Source organism: Melitaea cinxia, chromosome 16 (genome assembly GCF_905220565.1).
Source record: "Melitaea cinxia chromosome 16, ilMelCinx1.1, whole genome shotgun sequence".
Lineage (NCBI taxonomy): Eukaryota > Metazoa > Arthropoda > Insecta > Lepidoptera > Nymphalidae > Melitaea > Melitaea cinxia.
In genome coordinates, this window is record NC_059409.1 from 11,828,346 (window position 1) to 11,846,626 (window position 18,281).

Consider the following 18,281-nt stretch of genomic DNA (forward strand, 5'->3'; position numbering starts at 1 on the left):
CAAAAACTAAGATTCGATCTGAGGATTTATTAAAACTTAGTATTTGCTCAGCAACTTTAAATAAAGAATTCGTGTTACCTATATCCATTGATTGGGATGTTGATGCTTCTGCTTCCATGGCAGGAGCCGCTGGAGTAAAGCCTGTAAAATTAGAAGAATAACTTAATGTTCTGTGCAGTAGCTCATAGCCATATTAGTAACTGACAATCTTTGAGTCTTAGGCTTCATTTATCTATTTATTACTTTACTCTGAAGAATTTTCATTTTATATTTCTAATTATAATAATTAAGCGTCTAGGAAAACCACCTATATCAAGGAAACATATTTTCTAAATACAATTTTTCATAGTATGCAGTAAGAAAAATACTATACACAGTCCAGAGTAGAAAATACTTTCTATAAATTGGAATGTAATATGGTTTTTCCATTATTTTCTGTTGACTGCATGAGGTTACTGGCCACAACCGGCTTAAACAAACAAAATAAAAGCCAAACCTAAAAAAAAGCCTGAATAACATGATTAGATAACTTACCAGTAAGATGTAGTGATGGGACAGCTAGGGCATTCAATCGATTAAATCTGAGTCGATCTTTATCGGTGAAATGCCTGTCACACAGTCTCTGCTTTTGGAAGTATTCATAGTCTGAAACACTTTCTGGATTTCCACCAGCAATAGTGACCCAACTTTTAAATCTCTCCAGATACTTCTCAGGATTGGGGAATCGATGCATGGGAATACCTTGAAAAAATAAAAGTTATAGTTTCAATAAAGTGATCACTATGATTAAGAACTTTTCTATAGGGGGTAAGTAGGAATAAATGAGCCATAGGATTTTATGTACAATACAGGTAGATTTTTTTGGGAGGTTAAATTTTTGTTATTTCTGACTCTACCTTAATTCCGGTGCAGTAAGTGTACTCATGCTGCATAGTGTGACTATCACGCGTTATTTTCGAACAAATTTATGTAAAAACGATCTTTATTGCAAGATCAAAATACGATACGAACTGACCTTTAACGACTGACATATAGACACACATAACGAGTGACATACACACAAAATAACGTGTCAGACATAATATTCTAATAAAATTAGTAACATTGTGTGCTGGAATATAGGAATAGAAATTCGAAAAATACCCAAAACCGAATCGGAGCACCCCGCTGTCCACGTGGTCTTGGTCTGCCCTACCCCTAGTGTTTTTTTTTAAGCCGGAGCCAAGCGTTACTCTAACCTAAAAGGTGATAGGTTAATTTTAACCTCAAAACTTCAACCACGATATCTCTGTAAAAGCGGGGTTTACACGAAAATAGTTATCCGGCGGGATGAAAAATCCACACTCCCTCCCACCCCCTCTTTCCCCCCAACCCCATAAATTTCTCGCCGGGATTGTATATCATTACCGAGCCATATTTTATGTCACACAGAGTCTACGAGAAAATCCGTTCCTCATATAGGGGAACATGAGTTGTTTTTATTTGTAAGCATCTCGAAATGAGTAGAACATAACCTAATACCTATAGAGCATTGAGCCGGCTCTACACTGTATAAAACTATGTAAATATTAATATTTTTATTATCATATCAAAAAATGTAAATATTGTAAAGCATGGCTTACCCAAGGGTGGACATTTTAATGCACATAATCTCGGCATGTTATAATGTTGCAAAAACGAACACAAAAGCGTCTTTAGCACGATAACTGCACAATACAATAGCGTCTTTTCGCAAAGCGGAGAAGCCACCAGGCTCAACTCAACGTCAGAATCATCAGACAGAGAATTCATCCAAAGGCAGAACTCAACACCACGGAGGAGCGGGGGCTCGACTCAACGTAAGATGTGGAATTGGCACAAGGAAGATCACAATATCACAAAAACCAACGAAATGCGCATACGCAAACACACAACACCGAAACACAACAATTCGCCATTTTGTTAATGACCGATGTTGCCTGTGTTGCCACTATGGAAGTTGCAAGCCAAGAATTAAGTGCTCTTCGCATAAAAAAAAATTAGATACACCTTAATATTTAAAAAAAAATAATTATTTGTAATCTCTAAAATATTCACTTTTTGGATAAAATATCATAGTCATAAAATTGTGATTCAATAACTATAAATCATCTACTTTTCCCAAAATCCATGATTTCAATGCCATCTATTGACAATAAGAAAAAACTGAGAACAAAGTAACTTAGGGGCCAAAAAATAGAGGACTCTACTATCTATCTAAAATTCAATTACTATGGAAGTGTCACCCCCCTGGTGCTAACTACGTCGTCGACTTGCGTGTTTTTGATTTCTGATAGAAAAGTGACAACTCATTAGGTCATAACCATCAATGTCAAAACGTTAACGTTCAACAAAAAAATTAGGATGTAATATTTGCAAAATTTGTATAAATAAAAAATCGTAAAAAAAGTCAATTCCAGAAATAACATAATAAACGCAATTATATAATAATATATACTTCATAAAAATATTTAAGTACACACTCGTACCATAAATTTTTGTAAATTGTTCATTACATTTACACACATATTACATTGCTTAAATGCAAATGGAATCGGAACACAGTATTGGTTAAAAGGATTATGAACCTAATCGTATCTGTTTTGTCATTGGTTAAAATTTCTATGTTCCATTACATTTTCAATGAGAACAGACTGTTTTCTAGTGTTGACTCTGATTAAAACAAAATTGTCAATTCATGGTTGAGTCGTGAACTTGCATTGTGATTTGTTCTAATTTCGATCGAAAGGAAATTTATTAACAAAGATTGATTGTTGATTAGTATAAACTAAATTGAAATGAATATCACATCAGCCGCGGGGATCATATCCCTGCTCGACGAGCCTATGCACGAAGTAAAGGAATTCGCTTTGAAGAGATTGGACAACATCGTCGATGAATTCTGGCCAGAAATATCTGAATCTGTCGAAAAAATAGAGATATTACACGAGGATAAAGTATTTTCTCAGCATCAGCTAGCCGCTTTAGTGGCCAGTAAAGTTTATTATCATTTGGGCGCATTCGAAGACTCACTTACATATGCATTAGGTGCTGGTGATTTGTTCGACGTAAATGCAAGAAATGAATATGTCGATACTACAATCGCAAAAGCGATCGATTTTTATACACAAAAGCGGAAAGCTCTTTTCATTGATAGTTCCTCTGAGCCTATCGACCCTCGCTTGGAGGCTATCGTTAATCGGATGTTCCAGAGATGCTTGGACGATGGACAGTACAGACAAGCACTCGGGCTAGCTTTAGAAACGAGGAGGATGGACATCTTTGAGGAGTCCATCATGAAGTCTGATGATATAGCAGGTAATCCTTTGTTGTAATTTTGACTGTATACAATCTACTTCTATCAGAGTATATTTGTATTTATTATATATTAAAATGCTTTTGTTCAAATGTAATAACTTTCCCTCGGTGTTTGTGTGACGCCGTGTTGGCACAACAGTCACAGCCATGGATTGTGCCGGTTACGTTAGCGGTTGCGGGTTTGATCCCCGCACATGACAAACATTTGTATTGGCCATACAGGTGTTTGCCGTGGTCTAGGTGTTTGTGCAGTCCTTGTGGGTCTCCCCACCCTGCCTCGGAGAGCACGTTAAGCCGTCGGTCCTGGTTGTTATCATGTACCCCTGATAGCAATTGTTACTCATAGTAGGGAATATATCCGCCAACCCGCATTGGAGCAGCGTGGTGGATTAAGCTCTGATCCTTCTCCTACATGGGGAAAGAGGCCTATGGGCGGGATATTACAGGCTGAAGCAATGACAAATGAAAATAGTACTGTATTCTATCTTTCTTATGACTATAACAAAAGCTTATTAATATTATTTAATGTTATTTGTTGGTTTTTTTTACGAAATTTAGTTTATGAAAAGTTTGTTACTAATTGCTGTAATTTTCCAATAAATTGTAAAAATAAAAAAGTTAAGTGTGTGAATTAATTTAAAACACGTCTTCAGTGTAGTAGATTTTGAACATTCTATTGATAGTGAAATAATAGTTTATACTATCCTTGTAAGGCCTAAAGACCTAATTTAAAAATAAAAACACTTAGATGTTGTGACACAATATAATTCCCCAAATCACGAAGTCACAATTTAAAATTTGAGCCAAGAATGTTATTAGTTGAAGTAAGCAACTGAGGTTGTGCACAGTTTAAAACAAGAATTTAATTTTGACTTCAATTTCCAATAACTTTCAAAGGAGTGAATTTACCTAAATTTTTTTATAAAACTTAAATACTATCAAAATCATCATTAGCCTCTAATAATTGAGTTGAACTTGGTGAATGAAATATCTTATCTAGAACAAATTTAATAAAATGTAACCATAGATAAAAATTTAATAAATAGTTTTGTTTCTTTTCATTGCAGGAATGCTTCAGTATGCCTTTACAGTGGCCATGAGCCTCCTCCAGAACAGAGGGTTCCGCAGCACAGTTCTTCGTTCTTTGGTTGGACTATACAGAGGGTTGAACATACCAGACTATGTAAACATGTGTCAATGCCTCATCTTCCTTGAAGATCCTCTGTCTGTAGCAGAAATACTCGACAAATTAACTCATGGACCTCAAGAATCAGTACTCATGGCGTACCAAATTGCCTTTGACTTGTATGACTCAGCTACACAACAGTTCTTAGGTAGAGTTCTTCAGGCTCTGAGAATTACGGCACCAATACCTAGTGCTCTTGGTGGGAAACCACAACCCCAGGGAGGACCATTCCCAGAAACTTCTATGGAAGTAGACCAAACACCTGCAGAAGAATCTAAAAAACCTGAAAGGGACATAGAAAGCTTAAATGATGAAGAAAAAGAGCATCAAAAAAGAGTGGAAAAATTAATATCAATATTAGGTGGAGACGTATCTATAGGGTTACAATTACAATTCTTAATAAGATCCAATCATGCAGATATGCTCATCCTTAAAAGTACTAAAGATGCCATAAGAGTGTCGATTTGCCACACAGCTACAGTTATAGCCAATGCTTTTATGCATGCAGGAACAACGAGTGACCAGTTTTTGAGAGACAATTTGGAATGGTTAGCGAGAGCCACAAATTGGGCTAAGTTAACTGTAACAGCTTCATTGGGTGTTATTCATCGTGGCCATGAAAATGAATCCTTGGCCCTCATGCAGTCTTACTTGCCTAAAGAGGCCGGTCCATCTTCAGGATATTCTGAGGGGGGAGGTCTTTATGCCTTAGGTTTAATTCATGCTAATCATGGCGCCAATATCATTGATTATCTTTTAACTCAACTAAAAGATGCTCAGAATGAGATGGTGCGTCATGGAGGTTGCTTAGGCCTTGGTCTAGCCGCTATGGGAACACATAGGCAAGATGTTTATGAGCAGTTGAAATTCAACTTGTATCAAGATGATGCAGTTACAGGTGAAGCGGCAGGTATAGCAATGGGAATGGTGATGTTAGGATCACGGCATGCTGCCGCCATTGAAGATATGGTGGCTTATGCCCAAGAAACACAACATGAAAAAATTTTACGTGGTCTTGCCGTTGGTATTGCATTTACCATGTATGGCCGGCTTGAAGAAGCCGATGCACTTGTTCAACAATTATTGAGAGACAAGGATCCGTTGTTGCGGCGTGCTGGTTGTTACACTATCGCTACTGCGTATTGCGGTACAGGAAATAACGATTCTATTCGTACGTTGCTTCACGTCGCCGTATCTGACGTAAATGATGACGTACGGCGTGCTGCTGTTACAGCTCTTGGGTTCCTACTATTCAGAACCCCTGAACAATGTCCTTCAGTTGTTTCGCTCTTAGCTGAGTCTTACAACCCACATGTCCGTTACGGCGCTGCAATGGCGTTAGGTATCGCTTGTGCAGGCACAGGAAATCGAGAAGCAATCGGGCTGTTAGAGCCTATGGTCAAATTCGATCCTGTCAATTTTGTTAGACAAGGAGCACTGATTGCATCTGCTATGATCTTAATCCAGCAAACGGAAGCCCTTTGCCCTAAAGTTACATACTTCCGCCAACTTTACGCCCAAGTAATTTCTAACAAACACGAAGATGTAATGGCTAAATTCGGAGCTATTCTTGCTCAAGGTATCATTGATGCTGGTGGACGCAATGTAACAGTTTCACTTCAAAATAGAACTGGTCATATGAATATGTTGGCAGTAGTTGGAATGTTAGTGTTTACGCAGTATTGGTACTGGTTCCCACTTGCTCATTGTTTATCATTAGCTTTTACACCCACCTGTTTGATTGCTCTCAACTCTGATTTAAAGATGCCACTGCTTGAGTTTAAATCAAATTCAAAACCCTCACTCTATGCATACCCAGCACCATTAGAAGAAAAGAAACGAGAGGAAAGGGAGAGAGTTACTACTGCTGTATTGAGTATTGCAGCTGCTAGAGCCAGAAGGCGAGCGCATGGCACAGAAGGTTCATCCAGCAGCGTGACATCCTCTACTACTTCGAAAATGGATGTTGATGAAGAGGACAAAAAGCCATCCAAGTCACCAAATCCAAATATTACTGTTCACGGTAAATCCGAAAAGGATGAAAAAGCTGGAGCATCAAAAGAAGGTAAGAAAGACGAAAAAGAAAGTGAAGAAAAGGAAACAAAAGAAAAGAAAGAACCAGAACCAAACTTTGAAATCCTTAGCAATCCAGCTAGAATCATGCGTCAACAACTGAAAGGTATATCTGTTGTAGAGGGATCAGGGTACACGCCGTTAAAGGATGTGACGATTGGGGGCATTGTAATGTTAAATCATACTGGAAATGGTGAACAAGCCCTTGTTGAACCAGTGGCAGCATTTGGTCCTAAAACTGAAGAAGAAAAAGAACCCGAGCCCCCAGAACCTTTTGAATATTTAGATGATTGATACAGCCTTTTTGGTTAACACCTTTATGCTTAAAATAGTTTGTAGGACAATATGAATCACTTGTATTGGAAACTGTAATAAAATATTGAAGTACATACATCTGTTACTAACTAAAAATTATAATTAATAAAAATTATTATTGTTTTTCTGCTAAATAAATAAAATTACATAACTTGATCCTCTCATTGATAAATAATATGTATAACAAATAATTAAAAATATTATATTAAGATAAAAAGCGTCATCAAGTAATAGAATATAGGTTAACTTTGTTTTGTAATTTTTATAGAAGAATTTTTAATAGAAGTTTTTCTTCTAATTAAACTTTATTTGTGAAATTAATCTCAAAAGTTTAAAATCTGACTAATTTATTTATGTGATGAATGAAAATAAACAGTTGCAACCCAAAAAGAAAACTTTAAAAAAACCTGAACAAATGTTAATTTAAAAATGCACAAATATAGCGAACAATTTACTAAAGTTGTGGCATGGCGACTACATTTTGGCCTTATTTTTAACCCTTTCACCGCCTGAGTCGGATTTATTCGACAAACGATTTCGGGCTTATTCCGCCTGAGTCGGATTTATCCGATACAAAACCCTGTGTACTAAATATTTAATTTCTAAACGTATTATGATGCTTTAGCCTAAAATACATTTTTTTCTCGAAAGTTTATCTATTCAACTTTTTAATTAGTGTTACAATTCAGATTTACTATATCAAGAAACAAAATAAAATACTATTTCAATTAAGGTAAATTTACTAATATTAACCTGGAGAAAGTGTATTGACTTCCAACGCCTATGTCGTATTTATCCGACAGTAGTGATGAGACATAATGTTAGAATTTATAAGATATGGAATATTCATAAACAAAAATATATTAAATACCAAGTTATTTAATAAAAAAAGTACATTAAGTATTTAATTGTTATTTAATAACGTTAACGTGTTTTTTTTTGCTCTGTGTAAATCTATATTTTGTAAGAAATTAGCGATTTAGTTATTTTTCAACGGACAACTATAAATGCTAATTCACATCCCTAGACTGAGTCCTTTACGCCAGTTCAGCCAGTATATGTTGTCATCGATACAGAAGAAAAATGAAGCTACTTCAGACTTGGCTCCGGCCTTTTATTATATCGGAACAAAACACAAATTCAAACTAGGCTGTATGGATTATAGTCCTTTGCCTTTCCCTATTGGAGATAAATTTTAAAACAACAATATTGTCAATTTGTCATTTGTCAGTGTAAAATATTAATTTTGAAGGTTAAATGAAAAACGTGGTTGTTCCGGAAAATTGTAATTTCCTAATCAATTTGCAATCGTTTTAGTAATTCGTAAGGCTTTCTATTATTTGCTGCAATATTTACGTATTTCACGTAACATAGTCGAAATGGATTGGAATTTTGAATACGGCGAACTCGCCAAGGACAAAGAATTCGTAAATAAATATGAGAGCCTGAAGGAGAATTTAATTGAATTGCAAAAGGTCTTGGAGAAATTACTGCCATTGAAGGCACAATACGATAAGATGTGCCTTCCAGCGCAGATCGAGTTAGATCTATTTCTTGCGTTTACATTGAATTCCCTACATTGGGTGCAGCTGCGAGTTGAGGGAGTAGATCCTACAACGCATCCCATAAAGGACGAGCTGCAACGAATTAAAACTGTAATGACGAAATGGCAAGAAGTAAAAGACAAAGAAAAGAGGCCCACTGTTGATTTGGAAGCTGCGAAAAGGTTCGTCCGAAGCGGTCTCTATGACCCCTACAGGGCTATAGGTCAACCGGCGAATAAAAAAATTAAATTTAAAGAAGACGATGAATAAGGTTTTACATCATTATTATTTTTAAACACCCCAGTTAAGACTGAATTGACTAAATATCTTTTTCTTTACCCGTGGATCTGTGTAGTTGTCTTCAATCATGTTCATTGTTGGTTCCCGTTAATATAGATGTAAATTATGCATGATGTAATCGATGTCATTAGAATTTATAACTTATTGTAATTAAATAATCTCTGTAATTAATGACCTACAAATAATGGAATTATAGAATAAATATATATTTAGATTATTTGTTATTACAGAAGCAGTATTTTGTATGTTTTAATTATAATAACTCGTTTTTCTGGGTTTTTATTAAATATTCAAAAATTGTCTCTTTTTGAAACCAACGAAGTTGATGTTTCTGTAAGCAAAATTTTCTTAATATTGTTTTCAATATGGCTGTCATATTAGTTTTATAAAATTGTTTGTAAATATATTTTTAATAATATAAAGTGATAGGCTCATACAACTATATCACATAGTCATAATCATATTAAATGGTATATATAATCATTATAAAACCTAAATTTTTTATTCTCACAATGTATTTCACATATTAGCTAGTTAGGTGTTTTGAGAATTAACTTGTAAAATTAAAAACTAGTTTCACAGTTGTTGATAAATGTGCCTCATGTAAAACGGATCCAACAGATAAAAGTTCATTGTATATTTTTCTTTTACCATCAAATGACACTTTATCTGTTAGATATTTTTTGATCTGTCACCAGTGAATTCAAAACTTGTACTTTATTACTTGAAGTAAAACAGGCCCTAAAGTCCAGGTTTACTTCCTGCAGACAAAGTCTATCAGTAACTTATTTGTATCAGCAACTGTTGAAACAGGGTAAGCTACAAATATATTATATTCAATAGATAACAATTTACTCATAAATGTATTGTAATAAATCATAAGTATCTTTAAAAAAAGTATGGGGATTATTACTGTTTTACAAGAGAGCGGGTTGGGGCAGTGTTAATTTTGAGGACCTGTAAAGTTAATATATTATGTACTCACTAACCCACCTACAGGGTCTTTAGATAAATAAAGATTTTAATTGAAAACAATTTAAATCTTTCTAAAACTAAGCAAGATTATAATGAAGTATTAAACTATTTATTTATACACTGTATTAGTGTAAAGAAATAGTGACTTATTATCACACATAGCCAAGTCACTTGCCACTGCTGAATGCCATATTCATATTGATCAGTTAAAAATTCTTGGGACAAGCATTCTAATTGACTAAGATTTAATTGGTCAAGGGCCGTGGCTAAGATAACTAACAACAATAAGTTACTATTTTCTTAACGCTAAACACTAGTTTTATTTTATTTAAAACAAATGTTATGTTTTTGTGTAATCACCAAAATGATTGTATCTTTAAGTTGTTTTAAGTTTTGTTTTTGTCTTGATATGCAAATTTTGTTTATTGGGTTTTATTTAAATAAAAACTGATATTATAACCATTAATATAGTTTTATTTTTCATAAACATAGTCACAATTCACTTCACGTTTATTCAATGGAATGGGAATGTTCAGATTTTATTCAAGTCAACAAATTTTATTTATATAGTGGAAAAATACTAACAATTAAATATACATCCAAACCTTAACAGTAATGAAAAATAAACATAATTATCAATAAATAGTGGACTAAACATTGTACTTTCATAAGAAACTTTAACATTACAGGCTAGATACTATATTAACTAAAGTATAAGATTTGTCTTGTGTCGTCATTTAGTGGCCAAGTGACCTGATACACATTTTTAATAATCATGCTGTCTGAAGTGATGTTTGTTCTTAAACCATAGGAACCAAAAACCTAAATATAATTTATCAAAGGAATAATTTTAACATTTAATTATGGAATACTCATAATGTTGCTGTTTTAATAAGTGCGATTGTGTGCTCCTTTTCTTTTATTGGTGTAGCTTCATTAGTGACATATACTTAAAAAACATTAAATTAAAAACTTGAATCATATTTAAAGTTCAAATTATGTAAAACTAGCATGATCAAGCATTGTGCTCTAAAGCTTCCCCAGATAAGACCAATTGCCATTTATGACACCACATGATTGATAAATGCAATGGATTTAGTACACGTCCACTAGGGCAATTTAAACCAATGTCAATTGTGATATGGCTTATTTTACTCGAACGATTGATACTACAGGGGAAAACATACAAACCATATTAATTTTATATCAATCGCAATGCGTCAGAAGCGTTAAGCAAATTTTTTTTTTTCCTCTTGAAACAAACAATTTAGTCTCAAATATGACATCAGAATTAAAAAAAATAATTCACATTTTGTCATTATAGTAACTGGTGCTGATCTAGAGGTCTTGGCAACGGTGTGTTTCGCTATGCGTATTGAACAGGAATGGCAAAATGCACCACGCATTTTACTGATTTAGAAAATTGTTTTACTAAACTAAATATGAAAAAAAAATAGAAAATATAATAAAATAAATTAAGAATATGATACAAAATAGTTTTATAAGTATCTATCACATATATCAATAAGTTAACATTTGCTATCTGTAAATACTGATGGTAGACATTTCACCATGAGTATATTAAAAAATAGTGAACTTTTAAAGTTGTTGCATATTAATCCTTTTATTTATTTAAAAGCATACGACTGGCAGTTTTAGGTGTCATGCTACTAGCCAATCACCGTACAATAGGTTTACCAACCTCCTGTGCTTTACTTCATACCAATAAAAAGACCCACAATTTATTGCCTTTCAGGTTGACAATTCATGCTTAAGATCCGCGCCGACTAGTACCTATACATGTTTTAACACACACAAATGGCACTTTCCATAATTTAGAAATTACTACTTCAATGGAATTATTCATTGTATTACACTATAATACTAAGTTTGTTTTATACAAGATTCAATAGACGCAAAAACAAAGAAAATATAGTGACCAATTGAATATACTTTAACAATATTGCCTAAGAATTCAAGCATAAATATTAATTTTACATGAAAAGTGTAGTTTTATTATATTATTGAATACTTAAAGTAAAAAACTATTATTGGTAATTATAAGATATTTAACATAAAATTGATCAATAAATATCTTTATCTATAAAAACACCTAAAAAACAAATTGTTCAAACCTTGTTCCATACAAAATAAAGTTAAAATTCATTTTTCCACCTGCAATACTAATCCCGCAGCTGATATGTTATCACCAGCACCCGCTGTCAGTTGAGCTTCAGTGCAAATTAGAACGGGAGCCACACAAATATCTACTTCATAATTGTCTAATACCTCATCCCAACAAGCAACTGGTCTTGTTGCTTCAAAAAATACCCGACTATTATTGTTATCAGTTGTCGTTGAAAAGCTATCATCTAGCAAAAGTTTGCTTTTATCCAAAGCTATATTTTGAGAATTACAAACATATCTATGCGCTGTTAAAGAGGCTTTAGCAGCTGCTGCCTTTGTTCTTTTCCAATTTGAATCTTTCACTGTTAGTATAGCTTGATACGCCAGAGTGTGTACATGAATTCTCGTCAATTTTCTCTTGCTTCCAAATTGTATATTCTTCTGTCTGATTATTTCGAATGTTTTCCGCATTTGGTCTAAAGCTGTAGCTATTCTTGGATTTGAATCGGCAACAACCATTACTTTACCATATTCTAAGACACTATTGAGGTTAGATAATTCCTGTTCATTCATACCAATTGAGTCTACAAATGGTATTACTTTTGTTGTTAAGTGTAAAAGTAATTCTAAGTCTACATAGCTAGCCATTTCAAAGTGAGCCAAAGTATTAATAGGTTGTGTTAAAATTTGTTGTTTTACTAGGTCCAACCGTTCAGCTCTCAAATCTGAAAGTATAAAAAACATGGATTATCAAAAAAAATGATTACAAAATTATTTTAGTTTTTAATTTTTATTAGTATTTATGACAAGATAACATTGTTATAAATACAAAAAAAAAGGGCGTACAGAGCATGCAGCCCCAGACCCGTTACCACATTTCGATCAGTGAAAATTCTAATAAATTCTTTATATAATTCATTAATCTCTTCTAGAACTTTACATTAAAATTTAATCGTCTTTACTTCATAAGAATTTTTCGACTTAATTACGCTAAGAAGATTACATCTAATACAACTTTGCGTATTTATTCTAGAAATCCACGTATCTTATGAAAATATTTTAAGAGGGTTACTACTAGCCATATTGTTCTCTTTTGTTTCTAAATAAGTGGAAGCTAACAACAGTTTTCTTTTGTTATGCCAATAATTATTAGAACTTAATATATTTAGTTCATTTAAAAGATCTATTGTAAAATTGTTTGAGTAATTAAATTGTAGTTTTAAACAATGTTTTTTAGCCAAAAATTGCCTTCTAATAAATAATGGAGGAATACTTATAATATTCACTCTCCATAAGATATATGGGGGTACTTTTAATAAAGCCACCTATTATTATTCTGAGACATGTTAGAATTAGTATTGTAGAACTCATGTTAGATATTTGACACTATTTTATAATAAATTACTATATAACATTCGGGTATATATTTAGTTTCAAAAGGTCAAAACTAGTTTAAAAATTCATTAGTTGTAGAAAACATTATCATTGCCTTAATTTCATATTGGAAAGTTATATGTTAAAGTTATGGTTTACTAATAAATATTTTGCAGTGTCATGATAAATTACTAAAATACATTTATCATTATTTTTTACTGAATTTATGTTTACATTATATAAATTTGATAGTTTTGTAAATACAAAGTATATATCATTACCTCTTCCATTTTGCTTGAATGGAAAATTATCCATCATCTGTAAACCACTAATGACTAGCAAATTAGGACTAAACAAAGGTAAAGTTTTTCCTAATTTCTCCAATGACGTTAACAATGGATTATTTTCATCATTGTGCATAATGTATCTATTTGCTCTTGGTGATTTATATACACCAAATTCTTCATCAGCCCTATATTCTAATATCATGTGAACATCATCTTTTACTTCTTCGTCATTTTCATCACCTACTATTTCTATATCTTTTGGAATGTAACTTTTTAATTTTTTACTCATTTTTGCACCTAGCAACACCTTCCAGCCCTCCAAATGGAACCTTTTTGCCATGAGAGGAGCGTTTCCACCAATTGCCCATCTTGAATCAGGTAATTTTAGTGATTGTTCCACTAACTCATCATAAAGTTCCCCATTGGACATAAATCGTCTGAAATCAATGTTTCATGTAAATAATACATAAAATCCTAACCTAAAACTATAACATGTTGGCAAAAGTAATATAAGTTAAATTTTAAGTTATAAAATCACCGAAACTTGTTGAACAAAGTTTGACTTACTCTGCAGCTGCACCATGTTTAAAAAAATAAGCGAAGCTCTTTATAAACTCTTCTTTACTGGTTATCTCATTAAAATGTTCAGGCTTCCCTTTTAAATCTTTAGGGTTTAATAATGAGGTCGCGTTAACGAAAAGGTCATGACAGGCGCCATAGCCAAGCGCCACTTTAGGTTGATGAATTCCAGACCCTACTCTGTTCTCCTTCTCTAGGTGAAGTAAATGTACTTTCACTGATGATAGCCTTACATCTCCGAAGTTATCTCTTCTGTAAAACATCGCATAAAGCACAGCACAGAACGATAGTATCGAGCCCAATTTAACCGGCGTACCGGCCATTGTCACTTTCTAATTACTCTACGTTATATTGGAATGCATAAGTAAGGAGCTTTGTAATAGATCCACGTCACCTCATTATAATGATAGTGTGTAAATAATATATTATTATAGTTATAAAGATAATATAAGTAACTCGGCCATTCACCAAGTGAAATAATTGTCAAAGTCAGCTGTCAAAAATAGTAAAAGAGCATGGACTATAGAGAGAAGGAGAATGATCGCTATGTAAAAGAAGCTTATATAAAACAGGCTACGTATGTACTAAACAATAAACACGATAAAAGAGCTTAATCACAGCATTGCCATTTTATAAATCTTTCCGTTCATCCGTTGACTGTCGAAACATTTTTTGGAACGAAGTTCCTTACGGCAGGCTTGACATTTGGCTGGGCGACTGAACTGAAAAAAATGTGATACTAAAACCGTAAGAAAAATATATAACGGAAGTAACGTAATATCAGTCACACGACTGTATAATATGACGTTTGTAAAATTAAAATATTACTAGTAAAGTTTTGTTAAATTATTCATGTAATTTTATACTGTCGACAAAAATAAATAAAGACATATGTTTTTTTATATCACTTAATAGTTTGAATTATTATTATTATTTTCTTTGATTTATTTCATTTTACGGTATTTGTTATTTTCTAAAATACTAAATTTCCTAAATACTTTTATGTACTTAATTAAAAACCGATCAACAAAATTAAAAACAAAATCAAGAACTAGAAAATAAAATTCAACATTTTTTTTTTCAAATTGTGTTGCTTCTATACAATCCGAAGGAACTTCGTTCCCACTTGGTGCCCCATGACACCAATATATTTTTTGTAATTTTAAGTGCGTTCATCATCATCATCATTACAGCCTATACAGTCCACTGCTGGACATAGGCCTCCACAAGTTCACGCCAAAAGTAACGTGAACTCATGTGTTAAGTGCGTTGCAAGTTAATAAAGTATATAAATATAATATCAGTTATTTAATATATATATATATATATATATATATATATATATAGTACCTGGGTGACCGAGCCTAGCTCGGTATTTTTAGTAAATCGTGTTTTTTGGAATTCATATTTAAATTCGAATTACATATTTATAAAATATGAATAATATTTTTTTTAAATAACGAGTGCAATTAAAAAAAAGGAAAAAAATAATTGATCAGGGATCATTGGGATTTGAACCATGATCTCCTCGGTTGATCCCGACCGGCCGATTTCCCACCGAGCTATTACAACTTTAATGACAGTTGCGAAATTTACCTTCGTATTCTAACGATATTGTAGCTATTTTTTCACTCCCTAAAAACAGGGATAAAACGTCATTTTCTAAAAATGAATCCTAGTTAGATAGATTTATCTCCCCCGAAACCTCCTATATACTAAATTTTATGGAAATCGTTGGAGCCGTTTCCGAGATTCAGATTATATATATATATATATATATATATATATATATATATATATATACAAGAATTGCTCGTTTAATAGTATAAGAACTTTAATGACAGTTGCGAAATTTACCTTCGTATTCTAACGATATTGTAGCTATTTTTTCACTCCCTAAAAACAGGGATAAAACGTCATTTTCTAAAAATGAATCCTAGTTAGATAGATTTATCTCCCACGAAACCTCCTATATACTAAATTTTATGGAAATCGTTGGAGCCGTTTCCGAGATTCAGATTATATATATATATATATATATATATACAAGAATTGCTCGTTTAATAGTATAAGATATACTATACTCATTTCTAATCAAAATAGGATGTCAGGTATTCTAGCGACGATTTAAGTGGTCAAGGAGCGCGGCTAAGCTACTCTGTAACGGTCAGCGACGAGTATATATATTTTCTTATCGAATCGACTAATAAGTCAGTTAGATACATAAAAAGTTCAAAACTGTTGTTTAAAAAAAAGGCAATTAATTTTACGTAGAAGAAACATTTAATCAAACTAAAGATAGGTACACAACTTTATTTTGAAATAAGTTAAAAGTGAGATACATGTGATACAGTGATACAAGTGTTGTACAAGTTTTCATTTGTTAAATTTGAATTTTAAAATAAAGAGAATTAATGATAAAGAAGATCAATCTATTATTCTCTTATAAGCATTAAGCAAAATAACAAAATTTGATGAATCTAACTCTCTGGGAGTCGTTAGAATTTGCGGACCCAAGAATATAAGTGTTGAAAATGCACACAAAAGAACAATGAATATTTAGTAATATACAACTATTGCTATCATCTGATTATTATTTGGAGCACTAGATTGCCTTTCAGTAAACAACAAAAACAATAGACTGAATTCTAAACATGGAGGAGGAAACGGAGGAGGGTGTTCCGCCACCCGTCACAGAGGCTGAAATGGATGCGGCCCTGTCCCGCCTTCAGAGTAAAAAGAGGGCACCGAGTCCAGCCGGGGTGCACGGGAGAGTACTTAGGATCGCTCTCGGTCACCTCGGTGACAGCCTCCGGGAACTGTTTGACCACTGCCTGCGGTCTGGCCAGTTCCCAGGGGCCTGGAAAGAGGGTCAGCTTTGCCTACTTCCTAAGGCAGGGCGGACCCCAGACTCGGCTTCGTCGGTTCGACCGGTAGTGTTGCTGAACGAAGCTGGGAAGGCCTTGGAGAGAATAGTGGCCTCCCGGCTTGTTCAGCACCTGGAGGAGGGCGCGGGACCCGGACTCTCAGAATTCCAATTCGTGACGGATGAGGCGGAACCCGAAAAGGAGTGAGGTGGTTGCAGTGTCGCTGGACATCGCGAACGCCTTCAACAGCCTCCCGCATGCAGTGATTCGGGAGGCACTAACATTCTTCGGAGTGCCCGTGTATCTAAGGAGGCTGTTTGAGGCGTACCTCTCCGATCGGAAAGTAGGTCTCGAGAATCGGTCGGGGTCCGTGGAGTGGGTGCGAGTCAGCTGTGGTGTCCCGCAGGGAGGGGCAGGTGGACCCAGCGCCGCCTGCAGGCAGTTATATTTTGGATTCTGCTGGAGTATGGCGACTTACGGTGCCCCGGTTTCGGCGGATCACCTCACTGCGAGGAATAAGGCCACGCTGCGGTCTGCGCAGAGGATCATCGCGATGAAGGTAATCCGGGGGTACCGTACGGTATCGTGGGCTGCAGCTACTGCTCTAGCTGGCTATCCCCCGTGGGAGCTCGTGGCGGAGGTCCTTGCCGATACCTACTCATACGTCTCGGTGAGAACTCTACGTTGGACGGGATCCTACGGGTGCGCCGGATAGGTTAAGAAGCGCTAATGTGGAGGTGGGAGGAGGACCTGGCGGAGCAGCCGTGTGGCACACGCGTAACGGCTGCCTTGCGCCCGGTCCTTGAGCGGTGGATGTACCGTAAGCGCAAGCCCCTCACCTTCCGTCTGACGCAAGTTCTCACTGGGCACGGCTGCTTTGGGAATACTTGTGTCGGACGACCCAAAGGGAGCCGACGGCTGGATTGCTCTGCGCTGGCTCACGATTGTAGCGTGGCGGTGGACTGGCCCAGTACACCCTCGAGGTGTGCCCGAGATGGGTGACGCTGCGTCGCGATCTGACGACAGTCCTCGGAGGGGATTTGTCACTGCCGAGCGTCATTGACGTGCGACGACGAGTCCTGGAAGGCGATGGTCTCCTTCTGCGGGACAGTAATGTCCCAGAAGGAGAATGACGAGCGGAAGAGAGAGGAAGCCGCCGACGAGGCACCCCTCCGCAGGAGACGAACGAGGGTGCGTAGGAGGTGCTACTTAATGCGCCTCCAGTAATATCCCTGTGCCCGTGTCGGGTCGGGATGGGAACCCGGTCCTGCTAGACACGGCGTCGTCGGGATTGTTCAGAGGTGAGCTGGAAAGTCCC

General features: G+C 35.1%; 3 protein-coding genes across 3 annotated transcripts; 2 read left to right on the forward strand and 1 right to left on the reverse strand.

Annotated features, from left to right (window-relative positions):
* Positions 1 to 2,700: 2,700 nt before the first annotated feature.
* Positions 2,701 to 6,984, forward strand: LOC123661133 (26S proteasome non-ATPase regulatory subunit 1). Its single transcript, XM_045596128.1, has 2 exons — positions 2,701 to 3,336; positions 4,404 to 6,984. The coding sequence occupies exons 1-2, from the start codon at positions 2,817 to 2,819 to the stop codon at positions 6,887 to 6,889; spliced, it is 3,006 nt and encodes a 1,001-aa protein (XP_045452084.1). The 5' UTR covers positions 2,701 to 2,816; the 3' UTR covers positions 6,890 to 6,984.
* Positions 6,985 to 8,105: 1,121 nt separating this feature from the next.
* LOC123661032 (nuclear nucleic acid-binding protein C1D-like) lies at positions 8,106 to 8,925 on the forward strand. Its single transcript, XM_045596046.1, has one exon. It carries the CDS (start codon positions 8,290 to 8,292, stop codon positions 8,722 to 8,724), a length of 435 nt encoding a protein of 144 aa, XP_045452002.1. The 5' UTR covers positions 8,106 to 8,289; the 3' UTR covers positions 8,725 to 8,925.
* A 2,737-nt stretch (positions 8,926 to 11,662) lies between these two features.
* On the reverse strand, positions 11,663 to 14,572 carry LOC123660800 (ADP-dependent glucokinase). Its single transcript, XM_045595836.1, has 3 exons — positions 14,085 to 14,572; positions 13,512 to 13,954; positions 11,663 to 12,581 (listed from the first exon to the last, which is right to left on the reverse strand). The coding sequence occupies exons 1-3, from the start codon at positions 14,417 to 14,419 to the stop codon at positions 11,893 to 11,895; spliced, it is 1,467 nt and encodes a 488-aa protein (XP_045451792.1). The 5' UTR covers positions 14,420 to 14,572; the 3' UTR covers positions 11,663 to 11,892.
* Between the last annotated feature and the right edge of the window lie 3,709 nt (positions 14,573 to 18,281).